We start from the raw sequence: 21,112 nt of genomic DNA on the forward strand, positions 1-21,112 counted from the left end.
CGCAGACTGGTGAGAGATTTGGAGTTGGAAGCAAGGGGTAGGCACTGAAGAAGGGACCAAGACAATCGAGAAGGGAGATCTGATAGTGGGGGAAATCATTATAGGGCGGGGTCCAATCAATCTGGTTCCCATCAACGACGTGATTGTTCACATTCACGGGAGTCTCGTCAACGCCGAGATAGTTCACATTCACGGGAGTCCCATCAATGTCGAGATCATTCACGTTCATGGGAGTATGCAGATTGGGGTTCAAATTCCCCAAAAGAGCGACGACCCCGTAATGCCACCATGGATGCTATGAGTCGCGCCTTACACAGAGCTACTTGGTCACCATTCTCAGACAACATTGAACGGCCCCAATGCCAAGTAGATTTACGCACCTACCATTCAATTCCTACGATGGGAAAATGGACCTGGTAGAACACGTCAGCCATTATATCCAAATGATATCTTTGCATACTCATAATGACCCGCTGATGTGTAAGGTATTTCCCTCAAGCCTCCGGCCCACTGCTTTGAGATGGTTTAATGGGTTACAGAAGGGTTCAATTCACAGTTTTGCTAGATGATCCAAGAATTCGATGCCTGGTTTGTAACTTGTAGTCGGGTACTACAACTAGTGGATGCATTACTATCTATGAAGATGAGGGTTAGGGAAGCCCTTCACAATTATGCCAGTCGGTATTGGGACCTTTATAATGAGAACGGTGGGGGCAACAAAAAGATTGCGATGAGCAACTTTAGGATGGAGCGGCCCAAGGACTCCGAACTACGGGAGTCATTGACGAGGAAGCCTCCCGAGGATATGATGTAGCTCATGAGGCGTATTGAGGAGTACAAACGCTTAAAGGATGATCGACAGCAGAGCAAGGGTAAGAACCCGTTAATGAATCATCCTCGGCAAAGTGGTTTTCAGCCAAGGTCTTAAAAGGATTTGAGGATACAAAAGCCAGAGTTGTAACTGGGGGAGGTAAACGTGACGTTTAAGGAGCCTGTGCACAAGCTCGTAAACTAGATTAAGAACGAGCCGTACTTCAGATGGCCGAACAAGATGGGGGGTGACCCGTCTCGGAGAAACCAAAATTTGTACTGTACCTATCACAAGGATAAGGGACATATCACCGAGCAATGTCGGGTATTAAAGGACCATTTAGGGCAATTGGTGAAGGCGGGATATCTGAAGGAGTTTGTGGTAGATTCAAGGAACAATGGTGCTAGGCAAGGTGCTCAGCAAAGAGGGAACCCTCTCCCGCTTCCATTGGGAGTGATCAAAGTCATTCATGCCGCCCCGAGGAGTACTGCTGTGGCTGGGAGGAAAGGAATGTTAACCGTAGCACCTGTGGGAAATTGCTCAAGCAAGCAAGCCACCGAGAAGAAGATGAAGATTAGTCTGGAGCCCATCGCTTTTAACAACAATGATGCATTGATTGTGACGGCCCGGATAAATGATTTCATAGTAAAGAGAGTAATGGTAGACCAGGGAAGTGGGGCCGATGTGATGTATTCGAATCTGTTCAAAGGGCTCGGACTGAAGAAGAAGGACCTCTCTAAATACGGCCATTTGAACAGATCCAATGGGAAGTGATATTTGCCTCTCGGGTTCGATGGCCAGGTGGTGATTCCCGAGGGGCAAATATCATTTCCCATGAATATGGAAGGAAAGGAAGTAACAGTGGCTTTTATAGTTGTTGCTTCATTTTCTCCTTATACAGCCATTCTGGGAAGGCCATGGACCCATACGATAGGGGCAGTCCCCTCCACCTTGCATGTGAAGGTTAAGTTCCGCACCAAGCAAGGCATTACTGTAGTAAGGGGAAGTCAGCAAGCGGCCAGGCAATGTTTAGTGACCGTGGTCGGTTGGAAGCATAAGCAGGCTAAACAAAAGGAAACCATCGAGGAGGTCCCTTTATAGCAATTACAGGAGCCCCAAGAGGGAATGAGGGCTAGTTGTGCTAAGGAATTAATCAGAGTAAAGATTCTACCGGATATTGACTGGTATTTTCAGATAGGGGTTGGGATAAGGTAGAAACATTGTTATTTCTTATACATAATGTAGATGTGTTCGCTTAGAGCCCGTATGAGGTGCCCAGAGTTAATCTCGAGTCCATCTTTCACAAGCTTAACGTAGACCCGTTATTTCCTCCAAAGAAGCAGAGGTCGAGAAGGTCGGCAAGGGAACACGTTGAGGCAGTGAGACAAGAGGTCGGGAGGTTAAAAGAGGCCGGGGCGATAAAGGAAATCCTCTTCCCGGAATGACTAGCAAATACCGTGGTGGTCAGGAAGAAGAATGACAAATGGAGAGTTTGTGTAGATTTCACGGATTTGAATCGAGCATGCCCAAAGGACCCGTTCCCTATACCAAAGATAGATCAATTGGTCGATGCCACCTATGGGCACTCGAGGATGAGTTTCCTGGATGCTTTTCAGGGTTATCATCAAATTGCCCTAGCTGTCAAGGACTAGGAGAAGACGGCATTCATCTCCCTTGATGCAAACTACCATTACACCGTGATGCCCTTCAGGTTAAAGAATGTCGGGGCAACATATCAACGAATGATGACTAGAATGTTTCAGGAAAAGATTAGGCGTACGGTTGAGATGTACATTGACAACATGGTGGTAAAAAGTAAACAAGAGATACAGCATATAGAGGATCTCTAGGGGGTATTTAAAGTGCTTCGGCAACATAAGTTGGGCCTGAACGTGGACAAGTGTGCTTTTGAGGTGGGGACTGGCAAGTTCCTAGGTTATCTGATCACTAACCGTGAGATAAAGGTCAACCTCTATCAGATTGAAGCCGTGCAGCGCCTCAAGCCGCCGGGCAATCCGAAGGAAGTGCAGGAGTTGATCGGAATGTTAGTTGCCCTTAATCAATTCACTTCTAAGTTTGTCAATCGCTGTCGTACATTCTACCAACTTTTGAAGAAGTGGAAGGGGTTCCAATGGAATGAGGAATGTGAAAGATTTTTTCAGGATTTGAAGGAGTATTTGATGCAGGCACCCATGTTAACAGCCTCGGAACCTGGGGAAGACTTATTCATGTACCTCTCGGTGTCTAATCATGCTGTGAGTGCCATGCTATTAAGGGATCAAGGAGTGCAGAAGCCTATGTATTATATCAATAAAACCTTGGTTGATGCCGAGACAAAATATTTACCCTTAGAGAAGTTGGTGTTAGCACCAGTGCAGCTACGAGAAAGTTGTCTCACTATTTTCAAGCTCATACTTGTTTATGTCCTGATCGAGTACCCTTTACAGTTGTTGTTGAAAAGATTTGACTTTACGGGCCAGATAGCTAAATAGTGGACCCGGCTAGGATCCTTCGATATAAGGTACAGGCCAAGAAGTTCGATGAAGGGCCAAGTTCTTGCTGATTTTGTTGCAGAGTTTTCTCCCAAGAACGAAGGGGAGATGGTTTGTCATGTGGAATGTCGCTCGTGAAAGGTATTTGTGGACGGTGCATCAAGTGCTATGGAGGCTGGTGCCGGGATTGTCATTATCACCCTAGAAGGAATATGATTGGAGCATTCTTTTGGGTATAGGTGCAAGGGATGTAGAGATTTATTCAAATTCTCGGCTAGTGGTCAGCCAGGTGTAGGGCAGTTTTGAAGCTTGGGATTCTCGAATGAAAGAGTACTTACAGGTGGTAAAGCAAGTCATGAGTAAGTTTTGTACGGAAAAGTTGGCCCAAGTGGCCCGGGGACAAAACAAACATGCTGACTCTCTAGCCACGCTGGCATCATTAATGACAGAGGATGTGCCTCGGTTAATCAAGGTAAAGCTCATAGCAGATCCAAGCATTAATACAGCGGTTGGTATTGGTGTTGCAGTAATTTCGACGATCGAGTCATGTTGGATGGACCCAATCATTGACTTCTTAGCCAAGGATCGAGTCCCAGATGATGAAAAGGAAGCTAACAGGGTTCGCCGACTAGCTTCTCGGTACTGTTGTCGGCAGATCGTAAGCTATACTGGAGGTCTTTTGGGGGGCCGTACCTTTTGTGCTTACACCTTAAGAAAGTTAATGAACTCTTGGCCAAGTTACATGATGAAGTGTGTGGCAGTCATGTGGGGGCATGCTCATTAGCAAACCGAGCAATGACTCAGGAGTTCTGGTGGCCACAGATGCAGAAGGATTCTGCCGAGTATGTACGTAACTGTGAACAGTGCCAAAAGCATGCCCCCTTGATCCACTAACTAGAAGGCCATCTAAATCCAATTAACAGCCCCTGGCCCTTCGCGTAATGGGGGCTAGATATTCTCAACCCATTTCCCCAAGCCACAGGCAATCGAAAGTTTGTTTTAGTGACTGTTGATTACTTCACTAAATGGGCAAAGGCAAAGGCAGAGACGTTAGCCAATATTTAGGACATGGATGTTAAGAAGTTCGTGTGGAAGAATATAGTCACAAGATTTGGGGTGCCAGACTCTCTTATATTTGATAATGGATTACAGTTTGATAGCAGAGCCTTTCGCGAGTTTTGCAGTGATCTCGGCATCAAGAATAGGTACTCCACCCCAGCGTATCCTTAGAGCAATGGCCAAGCAGAAGCCACCAACAAGGTAATTGTGAACGAATTTAAGAAAAGGTTAGATGGTGCAAAAGGTAGGTGGGCCGAGGAGCTGCCCAACGTTTTGTGGGCATACCGGACAACTCCTAGAAGGTCTACTGGGGAACCTCCGTTCTCTCTCACATATGGGGCAGAAGCTGTAAAACCGGCCGAGGTAAATTTATGTAGTGCACAGGTTGCGGGATTTGCCCATACCCAGAATGATAAATTGCTGGTAGAACGTTTGGATTTGCTGGAAGAGTACCAAAAAACAATGACTATACGGCTAGTGGAGTATCAACAAAAACTTGCCCTACGATATAACCGAGGCATAAAGACAAAGAAATTCAGAGCTTGGGACCTGGTGCTACAAAAAGCAGTAGGGAATATACGGGATACGAATGCCGGGAAGCTGGCCCTGGCCTGGGAAAGGCCCTATAAGGTTACTGTCATTGCGAGTGCAGGAGCGTACTGTTAAGAGGACCTGGACAAGAGACCGCTTCCCTAACCATGGAATGTCCATAATCTGAAGAAGTTCTATCACTAATCATCTATACATGGGTGTGTGAATTCAATAAAATCTTAAATGTACATTTTATTAGCTAATACAATGATGATATTTATATGTGCAGGTGTATTAAATTCCATTATCGTTAACTAACTAGCCCTGGCTAGCCAACATAAGGATAAAAGAACTAAGAAAAATTAAGGACAGAAGTCTGATTCTCGGTTCGATCATTATCACCGAGGAGGTGAAAACTTTACACTAAAGGTGTTGTTAAGGACAGAAGCCTGCTTCTCAGTTCGATCATTATCATCGAGTAAGTGGAAACCTTACACTAAAGGTGTTGCTAAGAACAGAAATCTGCTTCTCGATTTGATCATTATCACTGAGTAGGAGGAAACCTTACACTAAAGGTGTTGCTAAGGACAAAAGCCTGCTTCTTGGTTCGATCATTATCATTGAGCAAGTGGAAACCTTGCACAAAAGCTAAACTCAGAAACTTGCTTCTCAGTTTTCTATGCCCTACATTAACCCCAAAGAGTGAGCATACATCGAACGAAGTCTCTATTGCCAAGGAGTTAACTCTTTCTCCCGTCTAAACCGGTTTCAGACACCATACATACCTTGATATAATCTTTCCTTATGGAAGTAAACTAGAAAGCAGTTTCAATCCCCATTCAGAAGCGAACTGTGATTGAATTACCTAGCCACTAGGGGTATCTCTATAACATGAAGAAAATAAAAGAACGTAATGAAAGGAACAACATAGAATCAAACATTCATAGACGTACTTAAAGCAAGTGTTCAGCAATCATACCATAATCAAATAAAGCCAACATATAAAAACTAAACCAATGTTTTGTCACCATAAGTCGGTGATTATAGGAAAATTAAACACGGAAAAATAATTGTTTTGTCACCACAACCTAGTGACATGGGCAAACTTAATGAAAATAAGGAAATTACTTAAGCAGAGGAAAAGTAAAAAGTAGAAATTTAGTTCAGCAATCAAATTGAAGGGTCTGCAGGCTGGAATTGGGCGACATCCTTAGGTGGCTGCTAGGTTGCTGAAGGTGGCTGAAGCTGAGCATCCTCACCGGGCCAATCATCAGCACGGAAATTGCTAGTGACTTCCAGGTCAACTAACTCCACATAGGAGTCAATTGCCTCCACCAACTCCCTCATGCTCGAAGATTCTTCCTCGTCAGTGGCACCAGAAGGGTTCTGTGCAGCAAGAGAAGGGCCCGGGAGAGGAATTTGGTTGGGATTTCTTAAAGGAGAGTCCTCGGGGACCCCCAGAGCTTGCAGGGCGGCCAACCAACCCTTCTCGAATGCGAGCTTTCGAGCTTCCCGAATGACTGGCTCCACAGAGTTCTCCGCATCGACAAAGCCTTCGTTGTACCATTTATTTTCGCAAGCCTCCAAAGCCACCTTCAGATCAGCCAACTCCTCGGCTCGAGTAGTGTTCAGACTCACGGCTTCTGCTAACCTAAGCTCGATCTCACCCAACTTCGCCTCCAGCTTCGCAAACCTCTTCTCCACCAATCACCTAGCCTTCTTAGCCATAGCAGCCTTCTTTTCCACGGTCTCCACGGCCTTCGCCTTCTCCTTAGCAGTCAACTCAGCAACCTCCTTAAGAGCCTTCTCCTTCTCGGCATCCTCGAAAAGCTCCTTCAGCCACCCATCAAGGACATGAGTCAGCTGCATGGCCTAATAAAACGATAATGATAAGTATGAAAACAAATGTACGTGTGCGAAAGCAAATAGAAAGCCAAGGGACAAGAGATTACCACTATGTGTGCCATTGCAACCATTTACCCAATGGCTTGTCTATCCCATCCTCAAAAAAACATGTATGTCTTCGAGCAAAAGGAGGTTGTGCGCCAAAATCTGAGCGACATGACCCCGTTCGCCCTTATCCCATACTCTTACACTGGTGGACGTGGGGAGGGGTTTGTCGTCAAGCTAGAATGTAGGCTGCCATTCCGCCGCGACTTGGGAGGTGGATGCCACGTACGTCCTGGTTTGGGCAATTGGCTCTCAAATAATGATAGCCTTTGATGGCCGTGGAGGAGTCCTCGTAGGCGCATCTCCCGAGCCAGCCTAAGTCTGCTCAATCGTACACTGTCTTTTCCGAGAACGGCCAGAGGGAGGAGGAGGAGGGGGAGTTGGATCTCTGCCTTGGGTTTCTTACCGCTGCGAGGTTAGCCAGGCTCCGGGCACAAAACGGCTGATCGTCATCGTCCTTCTTGTCACCATATTGTGACCTTGATCTGATTCGATAACTGCTTCCTCAGCTGCTTGAATGGGGGCTTCGGGTTCAACGAGAGCTTGGGGTTCGGTAGGGGCTTCAGGCTTGACGGGTATGTGTACTCGACGGTTTAGGACACACGTTCAACTGACTCGTCCTATACTGGAGTGAGTTCGTCGGAGAAGATGTACCATGGGCCGAGATCACGAGCTTCGCCTACGGTTAGTTTTGGAGGAAGGAAATTCGTATGTCAGACGTTAATATAAGAAATGAGGGGACTGTCTACTAACAAAGCTTGACTGAATGCTTGCTAGGTGGAATATACAGGTTCAACGCCAAGGATTAAATGGAATGCTCGGAGTTGTCCGTCCAAGTGAACGAAAATTTCTGACCTAAGGACAAAATTTAGGTCTCTCACATGCACTACTGTAAGGTCCGGTTTGAACCTTTTGCTCTCTGCACGGAAACAATACCAAACTAGTTAACAACCAATCAATCAAAATAAACGCAAGTATGAATAACAAACGAAATATGCTCAGTATCGACCAACATCATGCGGCAAGAAGGAGCAGGGGAGCTTGTCGGCAAACTAGTTGCTGCTCACCCATACAAATTCCCCAACCGAGTTCCTATTTGAGTCAGGTAGGCATGATATGAGTCATACCCGCATGTCTCTTGTTTTTAAATAATAGTTTGACGAAATTTTGCCGCACAAACTATACATGAAGTTAATGTCATGGTAATTCAATTGCAACCCGAACAACTGGTTCAACCTACAAACACAACTCACCACTTGGTAAAAATTAGGGGGGAGTTGGTTGGGACATAGACCATAAAACCTAAGGGTGCTTATGATGAGGGGATCAATGGGGAACCTAACCCCACCCTCAAGAATGGCCATTAAAGGAAAGAATATTGTGTTTACACCACGACACCTTTGGATGTCGATATTGCCCTCATGACAATAGGCAGCATCAACATCCTCAGGGACGTTGTAGGCAGCCCTAAAACTACCCAAAAAGGCTTCTGAGGAAAGGAGATAAGAGTAGCCCATTTCTAAACTAGGATTCTCAAAGCTATGATTAAGAGAGAACTGTAAGAAATAGAAAGAGTAAAGGGAAGTGTAGAGAGAACTTACTTTGAAGGCTCTAGGAAGGAATGTTCTGGGCTAAAGTATGAACACACAAAGGGTGTATGCTCGGTAGAGAAGGAGTTTGGAGAATGAGGAATGCAAAAAGTGAAGAAGAGATTCAGAGAGAGTTATTTATAGGAGCCATGGAAGGAATAAATAGCATTTAATTAATAGTAAGGTGGGAAACCCTACGAATCCCTTTGGTAACTGACACACGCACCGCCTCAGTTTGTGAACCGTCAGATAATGATGACAGCTGAACCAAACAGTCAGATACAGTGCACCTTTTAAGGACACATTAATGAGCCCTTTGAACCGCCCAGTATTCACTCGTTGAACTTCTCAGATAACTTTTGTCTTTTAGTGTCCTTAATTTGTTCCCAAAGGCTGGGCACAAATCAAAGGGGGGCTAATGTATGGCACTTGGACCCCTAGGCCCATTTGGGCCTTGGGCTCCGGCCCAACAATATGGTCTATGACGCCAACCTCTTTTTGCCTGAGGCCCTAGCCCTAGGCCCACAAGGACCATAGGCCTAGGTCTCATGCCACCTTAAAGCCCCATTAGGCGAATGGTCTTAATTAGTACGCACCATGCTTCATCACCCAAACCACGCCCGATGAACCATTTACCGAACATTAAGACAACTGCTCGGGTTTACCGCTTCTCGGCTGCCCAATAGTGCCTTGGGGAATATCGCTACCGAGTAGCTCTACTTAAGTGGGAACCAGTTCCAATGCCACTCTTACCACACCCCACTCCCAACTAAACACCCACTTAAGGTTAACGACATTGGACCTCCTTTCCCACTAACCATGAAAGTAATCATAACTCCCCACTAATTTTTAGCTATAAATATGAGAAGATAAGGAAGAGGGGGTGGTTGGAAAAGTTCTAAAAGAGACTAAGAGTGGAAGAAGTGAGAATTAAGCTTGTGCAGTAATAGTAGGGAGATGCAGCTCCATTGGGTCTCTGTATAAGGAATTACCCAAGGTAGGAAATCCGAAGCCCACGTTATAAATAGATTGTGAGCCCAAGTGAGGGCTGGCCCATTAGCCTCACTTTTGGCACACACAGGAGGTATTCTAAGGGATCCTGAAACGAATACTAGAGGATACACTTGGACTTAAAGGGATTCAAACTTCACAAGTCTTGGAATCCCAAGGAGAGCTATCTAAGTCTATGATTTTTGAATATATTTGAACCTTGTGATATATCCCAACAAAGCATGACTCAATGTACTCAAGTACTCAATATAATAAAGCATAATCCCATTATATTCCAGGATCTCTAACGTTTTACTTGCACTACTTTTACTTTATTTGCTTTTCCTTAGCTATTCATCCAACCAAACTATATATATATATACATATATATATATATATATATATATATATAATGTGAATATACACTACTGTAAATTTCTTTAAAAAAAACTTCTCGTCTCTCCCCGTGTGTGTGTTGTGGATTCCATGTCTTGTGCACAGATTGGCTCATAAATGGCCTAACAAGGCCACGATGGGTCAAGCCCAGTTCATCCAACCATCTACCACCATCTTTTGGGAGGCCCAGGATCCTTCATTACCTTTAGGCTTGGGCACTGTCCAAAACAAGAACCCACAGTTACAATTAAGAGATTCGTGCACCAAAAAAAAAAAAAAAACAAAAACAAAAAAGGTCATATGCAATAAGTAGTCCAATTGGGGAGCTTCTTTATAGATCAACAAATTCTACCATAGGTAGGTATTTCGAGATAGGATAAGATTTCTTATACTTATAACCTCTATTATTGTTAAGTGGATTCTTCAGGAATGATGATCTAAAACTCACTCAGTGGGGTTTTGCTTAAAGGTTTTTACCTTGTTATCAAATATTTATGTCAAACCTATTTTTCAATTCACTTTATTTAGTTTGGTGGTTTGATTGTGCTTTTATTGTTTTTGCATGTAATTTAAGTAATTTGGGGTCAATCTTTTTTTTTTTTTACTACAAGATAGAATTCTACTCTAACCTAATCTAAGTGTAAATGTATGTGAAACTCCCTCCTGGAGACTTGAACCCCGGCCCTTGCCCTCCACACTCCACAAGTACTTATACTTGTGGAGTGACCATCGATTAACCCTGTTTTATCCTTCAATTTTGTTTTTGTTTGTTTATTTTATTTCAGAAAATAGTAATTAAACTCCTTTCTAATTTTGGGCACATAGCACACCGTGGTGATTGTTTGAACATGAAAATAGCAACAAAAAAAAAACAGGGGTGAGGGTTCGCTCTAGTGCAAAGTCCAAACATTAGGTGCCTTATGCCTTGTCAAGTTGTCGCCAGGTAAGGAATATACGGTTGAATTGCGTCAATATTGAATGGTACATTCGAATTCGAACTAATATTATTCCATCCAGTGCAAAGTCCAAACATCAAGTGCCTTAGGGTGAGGGCCTGCTCTAGTGCATAGTCCAAACATCAAGTGCCTTGTGCCTTGTCAAGTTGTCGCCAGGTAAGGAATATATGGTTGAATTGCGTCAATATTGAATGGCACATTCGAATTCGAACTACTATTATTCTATCCATTGGAATGGAAGAGACTGAAAAGTATGAGAGTTAAGATCAATTGTAAGGGGAAAATTGGGACAAATTACTCAAGTCACCACGGTGTTTGCAAAAGATTGGAAAGGGTACTTGGGTGTTCGGCTACTTTTCTAAGGTTGATACCAACCTTTCTGTCCAAGTTGAAGCTAAATTGAAGGAATCAATTCACCTTCAACTGTTGTTTTGTGGAGAAATAATAGCCGGATCTCGCTACTAGCAGAAATTAGAAAGCAAGTGAAGTCCAGCCCTTTTGAATGTTATCATGGAGTATGTCGCTAGTAAAAATGTGCCACAACAATTGTCTGTAAAAATATTATAAAATAATTTGTACTTGTAACCTTACTCTAATAATTTGTTTTTTTAAACATTGGAAAAGTAGACATCAAAAAGACCTTATTCCAAAATTACAATAGTACACTGTACAGGTGATAAAAAAAAAAAAAAATCAATTTTATCATTTATTTAGCATTTAGTGTGCGTTTGTTTGCACTTTTAGGAGCTGAAAACGCGCATATTAAAAAAAGCTGAAGAAAAATTGCGTTTGGCTCAGCCCAAAACGCAACTTTTTGATAAAAGCTGCGTTTTGGACTCAGGCAAAAATAGCGTCCAAAACACGCAAAATTTATGGACTTCCTAAGGTCCATAAATCAAAACGTGAATTGGGCGTTTTGATATATCCGTTGGGCTCACAAGAAATTACCAAGTTACCCTCTATTAAACAACAAATCTAAAATCAAAACAACAACAACAGCAGATCAAGAACAGAAAAAAAAAATAGAACAACAACTCTTTCGGATCAACAGCAGATCAACAACAACAACAAGAAAATTAGAACAACAGCAGATCAAGACCCTCTGGCAAATCAAGAAGACTGACGAAAAAAAGGGGAGGGGGGAGAAAGGACGGATCACCTGCCGATCTGTGATCAAACAAGACTATACCTGAAGAATGGGATACAGATTTATCGACCCAGCATCTCTTTCGTTCAATAATGCCTTCGCTTCAAAAGATCAAGAAAAAAAAATAGAAGCCGATCTGACTAAAATCAGAAACAACAACTAATCAAGAACAAGAAAAAAAAAATAGAAAAAGAAGAAGGATGAGTTCTAGAGTTGGTTCCGATCATCCAATCTTCCTGATCCAAGCACTTAAGGGTACGTTCTGGAGTTGGATGAGTTGGGTGAGTTTGGTTCAGCTCACTGTGGAACGAACGAAGGAAAAAAAAAATTTCTGGATAGAAAAAGGACTGAGGAAAAAAAAATTCCTTCGTTCATTTTGAAGTGCTAAGAGGAAAAAAAAAAAAAAAAAAAGAAGGAGAGCTGTCTGTGGAATGTTCTGGATTGAGGAAGGTATGGTAGGGAAAAAAAAAAAAAAAAAAAGTGTGTGGGTACGTGTGTGGAGGAGAAAAAAAGAGGGAAAAAAAAAAGAAAAAAAAGGAAGGAGAGCCCACGTGTGTGGAGAGAAAAAAAAAGAAATTATATCACAATATTTTCACAATAAATCTTAAGGTAGGTTATTATTAGCTAATATTGGTGAGAAAAAAATAATTTTAATAGTATGTTAAAATTAAAATTAGTATCAATTTTTATCACAATATTTTCACAATACTTTCATAATAAATCTTAAGTGGTAGGTTATTATTAGCTAATATTGGTGAGAAAAAAATAATTTTTTTAGAAAGAGAAAAATTGATTCAAGTATGATGAAGTAATTGATTTAAGTATGAAACAAATTCACATAAAAAAAAAAAAGTATGAAATAAATTCCCTTATATATACATTGTCCTTTTTGGTAATTTATCTCTCAAACTGCCACTTTTATTAGTGCTAGCCAAACACTCAGCTTTTTCATTATGAACTTTTTAACAGCTTTTACCAAACACTCAGCTTTTTGAAACTCTACTTTTTCATTATGCACTTTTACAAAAAGCTGAACCAAACTCACTCTTATTGGAATGCTGTTATTTCAAACGTTTTTCTTTTGTATACTATTTCCAATTTTTCATATAATAGTAATTAACATAGTAATGATACAAAACATGGTTAGTTTTGAATTCAACAAATATTAAATTGACCAGAACCTTGATGAATATTACCCGTAACATGAGGTGTCAACACACCTGCCACTCATCTGTGTAAGAACTAATAAGAAGCTTATGTAATATGAGTATCAAAGAGGGTCACCCACTAGTCGAAGTTACTAGTATTTATTATTTTATTTTCAAGGAAAAAACAAAAATTCTATGGGAGTAGGGTCCGCCAATTTGAGGATCCAAATGATGAGGCCTTTCAATAGAAGCGTCGATTTGAAATCATGTGGACAATATTTGCTTGCTAATATGCAAATGTGTGTCCAATTCGATAGACTATTCTTAGTGTTTTCGTTTTGTCAAGCGTGTACAAAAAGACCAATAAACTAAAACCCACCTCTATATTTTGACCATCTCTAAATTCGCCTGGACCAGTGGCAGAAGTCCAAAACAACGTAATTGACCACGTGTTAATTGTGCATCAACGCGGTCTCTACAAATATAAATACCAACTAAACAGGACCGTTGCAACCTACAACTGCCAGAAACTGAAATTTGAACTACCCGGGAAAACAAAAACCCAGAGAAAAAGAAGAAGAAGAAGAAGAATGATGGATTTGTTTTTCCCAAAGGAATTGCAGTGTGACAATGACATCTTCTGGTATGAGGCTTACAAGGCTTTTGAGGCTCTCCAGCCCCAGGTGAATCAAAGCGCTTTTGTGCCTTACAGAGACACACCCAGAAATGAATTTGGGGCAGAGAATTCAGGTAATATGAAAAATTGTGTAAATATGAAGAAGAGAATGGTGGAGTTCTTGAGGAGGAGTTGGCATCCGAGGAATGAAATCCAAGAGTACGAGAAAGAGAGGGGTTTTCGGCACATGATGAACGAGCGAATGAGGAGAGAGAGGCAGAAGCAAAATTACATGACCCTGCATTCCATGTTGCCCTTTGGAACCAAGGTGTGTTTTTGGATTTCTTTTTTCATTTCTCCAGTGAAATAAAGAGCTAGAATTCATTTTTTTTCATTTAATCTTGAATCATGAAATAAATCCATTTCAAACGTAGAGGATCAGGATCTACTCTTAAATCAAAATATGGTCATGTTGTTTAATTATGACACTTGTTATGGGATTTTTGTATGCAGAGTGATAAGAATTCCATTATTCAAACGGCAGCGACAAAAATTCAAGTACTGCAGAAGTGTAGGGAAGAGTTGCAAAGGCGAAACTCAGAGGCTGAGAAAAATTTGGCTGCGGTGGAAGGGGAAAGAGTTGGAAGAGCTAAGATTAAACTAAAGGTGGCTAATCCAACATCTGGGGTTGATTCCGTGGTGGAAGGTCTTAAATGCTTGAAACACTTGGGACTGAAGGCCAGAACCATCCGATCAAATTTCACTGCTCAGGAGTTCTCAGCTGAATTGGAGATTGAAACAGAGGTAGCTCTCTCTCTCATGCTTTTGTTTTTTATGGGACAAAACGACATAGAGGATCAAGTGACCAAAATTTGTTGCTTTTCAAACCAATTTTAAAATATTTCACTATTATTGAGATAAAATCATTATAAAACTTAACTAAAAGTAGTGTTATTTTAATTTCAACATGAATTGTCAATAATTATGAAAAATACCGTCTCTAATCTTATTTATTAATATGGAAGCAAGTTAATAAGTAACGGGTGATGAAAATTGAGTGATGAAAATTGAGTGATGAAATTTTTACATCCAAACAGCCTCTAAACTTTTAAGGCTTCCTAGATCAACCTAAAAACTCTCTTTGAATGTTCTCTTATCTCAACCTTAAAATAGTAGCTATCTTTGTTTCTTCTTTTTGTCACTTTTGGAGGCCAATTGATTCCTACTTTTGGAGGCCAATTTATTTGCTTTTCCTTAGCTATTCATCCAACCAAACTATATATATATATATATATATATATATATATATTGTGAATATACACTACTTTAAATTTTTTTTAAAAAAACTTCTCGTCTCTCCCCGTGTGTATGTTGTGGATTTCATGTCTTGTGCACAGATTGGCTCATAAATGGCCTAACAAGGCCACGATGGGTCAAGCCCAGTCCATCCAACCATCTACCACCATCTTTTGGGAGGCCCAGGATCCTTCATTACGTTTGGGCTTGGGCACTGTCCAAAACAGGAACCCACAGTTACAATTAAGAGATTCGTGCACCAAAAAAAAAAAAAAAAGAAAAAAAAAAGGTCATATGCAATAAGTAGTCCAATTGGGGAGCTTCTTTATAGATCAACAAATTCTACCATAGGTAGGTATTTCGAGATAGGATAAGATTTCTTATACTTATAACCTCTATTATTGTTAAGTGGAGTCTTCAGGAATGATGATCTAAAACTCACTCGGTGGGGTTTTGCTTAAAGGTTTTTCCCTTGTTATCAAATATTTATGTCAAACCTATTTTTCAATTCACTTTATTTAGTTTGGTGGTTTGATTGTGCTTTTATTTTTTTTTGCACGTAATTTAAGTAATTTGGGGTCAATTTTTTTTTTTTTTTTTTTTTTTTTAACTACAAGATAGAATTCTACTATAACCTAATCTAAGTGTAAATGTGTGTGAAACTCCCTCCTGGAGACTTGAACCCCGACCCTTGCCCTCCACACTCCACAAGTACTTATACTTGTGGAGTGACCATCGATTAACCCTGTTTTATCCTTCAATTTTGTTTTTGTTTGTTTATTTTATTTTAGAAAATAGTAATTAAACTCCTTTCTAATTTTGGGCACATAGCACACTGTGGTGATTGTTTGACCATGAAAATAGCAAAAAAAAAACAGGGGTGAGGGTCTGCTCTAGTGCAAAGTCCAAACATCAAGTGCCTTGTGCCTTGTCAAGTTGTCGCCAGGTAAGGAATATACGGTTGAATTGCGTCAATATTGAATGATACATTCGAATTCGAACTACTATTATTCCATCCAGTGCAAAGTCCAAACATCAAGTGCCTTAGGGTGAGGGCCTGCTCTAGTGCATAGTCCAAACATCAAGTGCCTTGTGCCTTATCAAGTTGTCGCCAGGTAAGGAATATATGGTTGAATTGCGTCAATATTGAATGGCACATTCGAATTCGAACTACTATTATTCTATCCATTGGAATGGAAGAGACTGAAAAGTATGAGAGTTAAGATCAATTGTAAGGGGAAAATTGGGACAAATTACTCAAGTCACCGCGGTGTTTGCAAAAGATTGGAAAGGGTGCTTGGGTGTTCGGCTACTTTTCTAAGGTTGATACCAACCTTTCTGTCCAAGTTGAAGCTAAATTGAAGGAATCAATTCACCTTCAGCTGCTGTTTTGTGGAGAAATAATAGCCAGATCTCGCTACTAGCAGAAATTAGAAAGCAAGTGAAGTCCAGCCCTTTTGAATGTTATCATGGAGTATGTCGCTAGTAAAAATGTGCCACAACAATTGTCTGTAAAAATATTATAAAATAATTTGTACGTGTAACCTTACCCTAATAATTTTTTTTTTTAAACATTGGAAAAGTAGACATCAAAATGACCTTATTCCAAAATTACAATAGTACACTGTACAAGTGATTAAAAAAAAAAAAAAAAAAAAATTATCATTTATTTAGCATTTAGTGTGCGTTTGTTTGCACTTTTAGGAGCTGAAAAATGCGCATATTAGAAAAAGCTGAAGAAAAATTGCGTTTGGCTCAGCCCAAAATGCAACTTTTTGATAAAAGCTGCGTTTTGGACTCAGGCAAAAATAGCGTCCAAAACACGCAAAATTTATGGACCTCCTGAGGTCCATAAATCAAAACGTGAATTGGGCGTTTTGATATATCCGTTGGGTTCACATGAAATTACCAAATTACCCTCTATTAAACAACAAATCTAAAATCAAAACAACAACAACAGCAGAATAAGAACAGAAAAAAAAAATAGAACAACAACTCTTTCGGATCAACAGCAAATCAACAACAACAACAAGAAAATTAGAACAACAGCAGATCAAGACCCTCTGGCAAATCAAGAAGATTGACGAAAAAAAGGGGGGGGGGGGGGAAAGGACGGATCACCTGCCGATCTGTGATCAAACAAGACTATACCTGAAGAATGGGATACAGATTTACCGACCCGGCATCTCTTTCGTTCAATAATGCCTTCGCTTCAAAAGATCAAGAAAAAAAAATAGAAGCCGATCTGACTAAAATCAGAAACAACAACTAATCAAGAACAAGAAAAAAAAATAGAAAAAGAAGAAGGATGAGTTCTGGAGTTGGTTCCGATCATCCAATCTTCCTGATCCAAGCACTTAAGGGTACGTTTTGGAGTTGGATGAGTTTGGTGAGTTTGGTTCAGCTCACTGTGGAACGAACGAAGGAAAAAAAAAAATTCTGGAAAGAAAAGGACTGAGGAAAAAAAAATTCCTTCGTTCGTTTTGAAGTGCTAAGAGGAAAAAAAAAAAAAAGAAGGAGAGCTGTCTGTGGAATGTTCTGGATTGAGGAAGGTATGGTAGGAAAAAAAAAAAAAGTGTGTGGGTACGTGTGTGGAGGAGAAAAAAAGAGGGAAAAAAAAAGGAAGGAGAGCCCACGTGTGTGGAGAGAAAAAAAGAGAGAAAAAAAAAGAAATTATATCACAATATTTTCACAATAAATCTTAAGGTAGGTTATTATTAGCTAATATTGGTGAGAAAAAAATAATTTTAATAGTATATTAAAATTAAAATTAGTATCAATTTTTATCACAATATTTTCACAATACTTTCATAATAAATCTTAAGTGGTAGGTTATTATTAGCTAATATTGGTGAGAAAAAAATAATTTTTTTAGAAAGAGAAAAATTGATTCAAGTATGATGAAGTAATTAATTTAAGTATGAAACAAATTCACATTAAAAAAAAAAAAGTATGAAATAAATTCCCTTATATATACATTGTCATTTTTGGTAATTTATCCCTCAAACTGCCACTTTTATAAGTGCTAGCCAGACACTCAGCTTTTTCATTATGCACTTTTTAACAGTTTTTACCAAACACTCAGCTTTTTGAAACTCCATTTTTTCATTATGCACTTTTACAAAAAGCTAAACCAAACTCACCCTTATTGGAATGCTGTTATTTCAAACGTTTTTCTTTTGTATACTATTTCCAATTTTTCATATAATAGTAATTAACATAGTAATGATACAAAGCATGGTTAGTTTTGAATTCAACAAATATTAAATTGACCAGAACCTTGATGAATATTACCCGTAACATGAGGTGTCAACACACCTGCCACTCATCTGTGTAAGAACTAATAAGAAGCTTATGTAATATGAGTATCAAAGAGGGTCACCCACTAGTCGAAGTCACTAGTATTTATTATTTTATTTTCAAGGAAAAAACAAAAATTCTATGGGAGTAGGGTCCGCCAATTGGAGGATCCAAATGATGAGGCCTTTCAATAGAAGCGTCGATTTGAAATCATGTGGACAATATTTGCTTGCTAATATGCAAATGTGGGTCCAATTCGATAGACTATTCTTAGTATTTTCGTTTTGTCAAGCGTGTACAAAAAGACCAATAAACTAAAACCCACCTCTATTTATTGACCATCTCTAAATTCGCCTGGACCAGTGGCAGAAGTCCAAAACAACGTAATTGACCACGTGTTAATTGTGCATCAACGCGGTCTCTACAAATACAAATACCAACTAAACAGGACCGTTGCAACCTACAACTGCCAGAAACTGAAATTTGAACTACCCGGGAAAACAAAAACCCAGAGAAAAAGAAGAAGAAGAAGAAGAATGATGGATTTGTTTTTCCCAAAGGAATTGCAGTGTGACAATGACATCTTCTGGTATGAGGCTTACAAGGCTTTTGAGGCTCTCCAGCCCCAGGTGAATCAAAGCGCTTTTGTGCCTTACAGAGACACACCCAGAAATGAATTTGGGGCAGAGAATTCAGGTAATATGAAAAATTGTGTAAATATGAAGAAGAGAATGGTGGAGTTCTTGAGGAGGAGTTGGCATCCGAGGAATGAAATCCAAGAGTACGAGAAAGAGAGGGGTTTTCGGCACATGATGAACGAGCGAATGAGGAGAGAGAGGCAGAAGCAAAATTACATGACCCTGCATTCCATGTTGCCCTTTGGAACCAAGGTGTGTTTTTGGATTTCTTTTTTCATTTCTCCAGTGAAATAAAGAGCTAGAATTCATTTTTTTCATTTAATCTTGAATCATGAAATAAATCCATTTCAAACGTAGAGGATCAGGATCTACTCTTAAATCAAAATATGGTCATGTTGTTTAATTATGACACTTGTTATGGGATTTTTGTATGCAGAGTGATAAGAATTCCATTATTCAAACGGCAGCGACAAAAATTCAAGTACTGCAGAAGTGGAGGGAAGAGTTGCAAAGGCGAAACTCAGAGGCTGAGAAAAATTTGGCTGCGGTGGAAGGGGAAAGAGTAGGAGGAGCTAAGATTAAACTAAAGGTGGCTAATCCAACATCTGGGGTTGATTCCATGGTGGAAGTTCTTAAATGCTTGAAACACTTGGGACTGAAGGCCAGAACCATCCGATCAAATTTCACTGCTCAGGAGTTCTCAGCTGAACTGGAGATTGAAACAGAGGTAGCTCTCTCTCTCCCATGCTTTTTTTTTATGGGACGACGACATAAAGGATCCAAGTGACCAAAATTTGTTGTTTTTCAAACCAATTCCAAAATATTTCACTATTATTCAGATAAAATCATTATAAAAGTGGAGTTAATCATTGAACTAACTTAGAGTGATGTTATTTCAATTTCAATAATATTTGTGAACAATTATGAAAAATATGGTCTCTAATCTTATTCATGTATGTGGAAGCAAGTGACTACTCAACTCTTTTTTTTTCTTTTTCTTTTTTTGAGAATCAAGTGACTGCTTAACTTTTAAGGCTTCGTAGATCAACCTAAAAACTCTCTTCGAATGTTCTTTTATCTCAACCTTAAAAAAATAATAGCTATGTGTTTGTTTCTTCTTTTTGTCACTTTTGGAGGCCAATTGATTCCTATGTTTTAATGAAAGCTATTGCTACAGTTATGCCGACATTGAAAAGTTTCCTGACTAGAAAGGAAAATTGTCTCGTTCTATCTTTGTCCTGACACAAAAGTTTAAAAAAAATAAAAATAAATAATAATAATAAGAAGGAGAAATAAGCACACGTGAGGTTTATCTAACCAGAGTTTTTTAAATACTAATAATTGTCTCTTTCTATCATTTTGAAAGATCGAAGCTGCCAAAGTGGAAAAAGCCATACAAAGAGCACTATATGAAGTTGAGGGGAAACTTCTTCGCAAGTTCGACGAAGGTGGAATCTAAAGAAAAGTGGGGGCGCCCAAGCACTTTACTGTTGCGGCAAAAGTTTTGCCCTCAATCATAGGATAGGAACACTTTAACTATTAAATTTATGTTGTATATATTATTATATGTTTTTTTTTTTTGTTATAATCATCTATTAGCAACGTGACAGATTGACGGTCAATAGGTTTCTTATTGGTTTGAAAATTTTAACTTCTTTGTTGATTTTCTGAATTTCAATTGACTAGTTTAGACGACTTTTTTAACACCTAAAGTTTACCCACTAGTCTATCTATTTGAGCAGGAGGAAACTTCTTCTTCTTTTCCTTTTTCTTGTTTTTTTAGGTTGTTAAACGAGCACGAGGAAATTAGAGTAAAGATTACACTTGCTTAGCTAGTACTAATTAATGTGGATTATTATAAGCTGAGCCATGTGACATAGACAACAAAATTATAAAAGAATTTGAACACAGTTACCTAACTAGGAATTGGTCAATTTGACCTGTAAGCCCAGCACCATCATTCAAAACTAACATGGGCTTTTGATGCTACAGTCTTGAGGAAATACTGCCCTAGAAAACCAACAAATAACCATTTAGGTCCCATTTGGTATGGCAACTCAAACACATGTTTTCAATTTTTAAATAATATTACACGTATTTTCATATATTTTTTTCCCTCACACGTATTTTTACACATGTTTTCAAATTACAAAACACATGTTTTTAAGTGCATATACCAAACACCCCCTTATA

At 39.7% G+C, this 21,112-nt stretch overlaps 2 protein-coding genes across 4 annotated transcripts; both read left to right on the forward strand.

Moving 5' to 3' along the window:
- Nucleotides 1-1,051: 1,051 nt before the first annotated feature.
- LOC115949891 lies at nt 1,052-1,585 on the forward strand. Its single transcript, XM_031067156.1, has one exon. The coding sequence runs from the start codon at nt 1,052-1,054 to the stop codon at nt 1,583-1,585; it is 534 nt and encodes a 177-aa protein (XP_030923016.1).
- Nucleotides 1,586-13,558: 11,973 nt separating this feature from the next.
- Nucleotides 13,559-20,652, forward strand: LOC115950683 (transcription factor bHLH92). 3 transcript variants are annotated; one of them, XM_031067909.1, is made up of 3 exons: nt 13,559-14,013; nt 14,199-14,489; nt 20,286-20,652. In XM_031067909.1, the coding sequence occupies exons 1-3, from the start codon at nt 13,660-13,662 to the stop codon at nt 20,376-20,378; spliced, it is 738 nt and encodes a 245-aa protein (XP_030923769.1). In that variant the 5' UTR covers nt 13,559-13,659; the 3' UTR covers nt 20,379-20,652. The 3 variants fall into 3 exon arrangements, with proteins under 3 accessions (XP_030923769.1, XP_030923770.1, XP_030923768.1); XM_031067910.1 differs by lacking the exon at nt 20,286-20,652 and adding an exon at nt 15,860-16,575; XM_031067908.1 differs by lacking the exons at nt 13,559-14,013; nt 14,199-14,489 and adding exons at nt 18,719-19,171; nt 19,356-19,646 and having other exon boundaries at nt 20,286-20,636.
- The last annotated feature ends 460 nt before the right edge of the window (nt 20,653-21,112 follow it).

The sequence above is a fragment of the Quercus lobata genome, chromosome 6 (assembly GCF_001633185.2).
Source record: "Quercus lobata isolate SW786 chromosome 6, ValleyOak3.0 Primary Assembly, whole genome shotgun sequence".
NCBI lineage: Eukaryota > Viridiplantae > Streptophyta > Magnoliopsida > Fagales > Fagaceae > Quercus > Quercus lobata.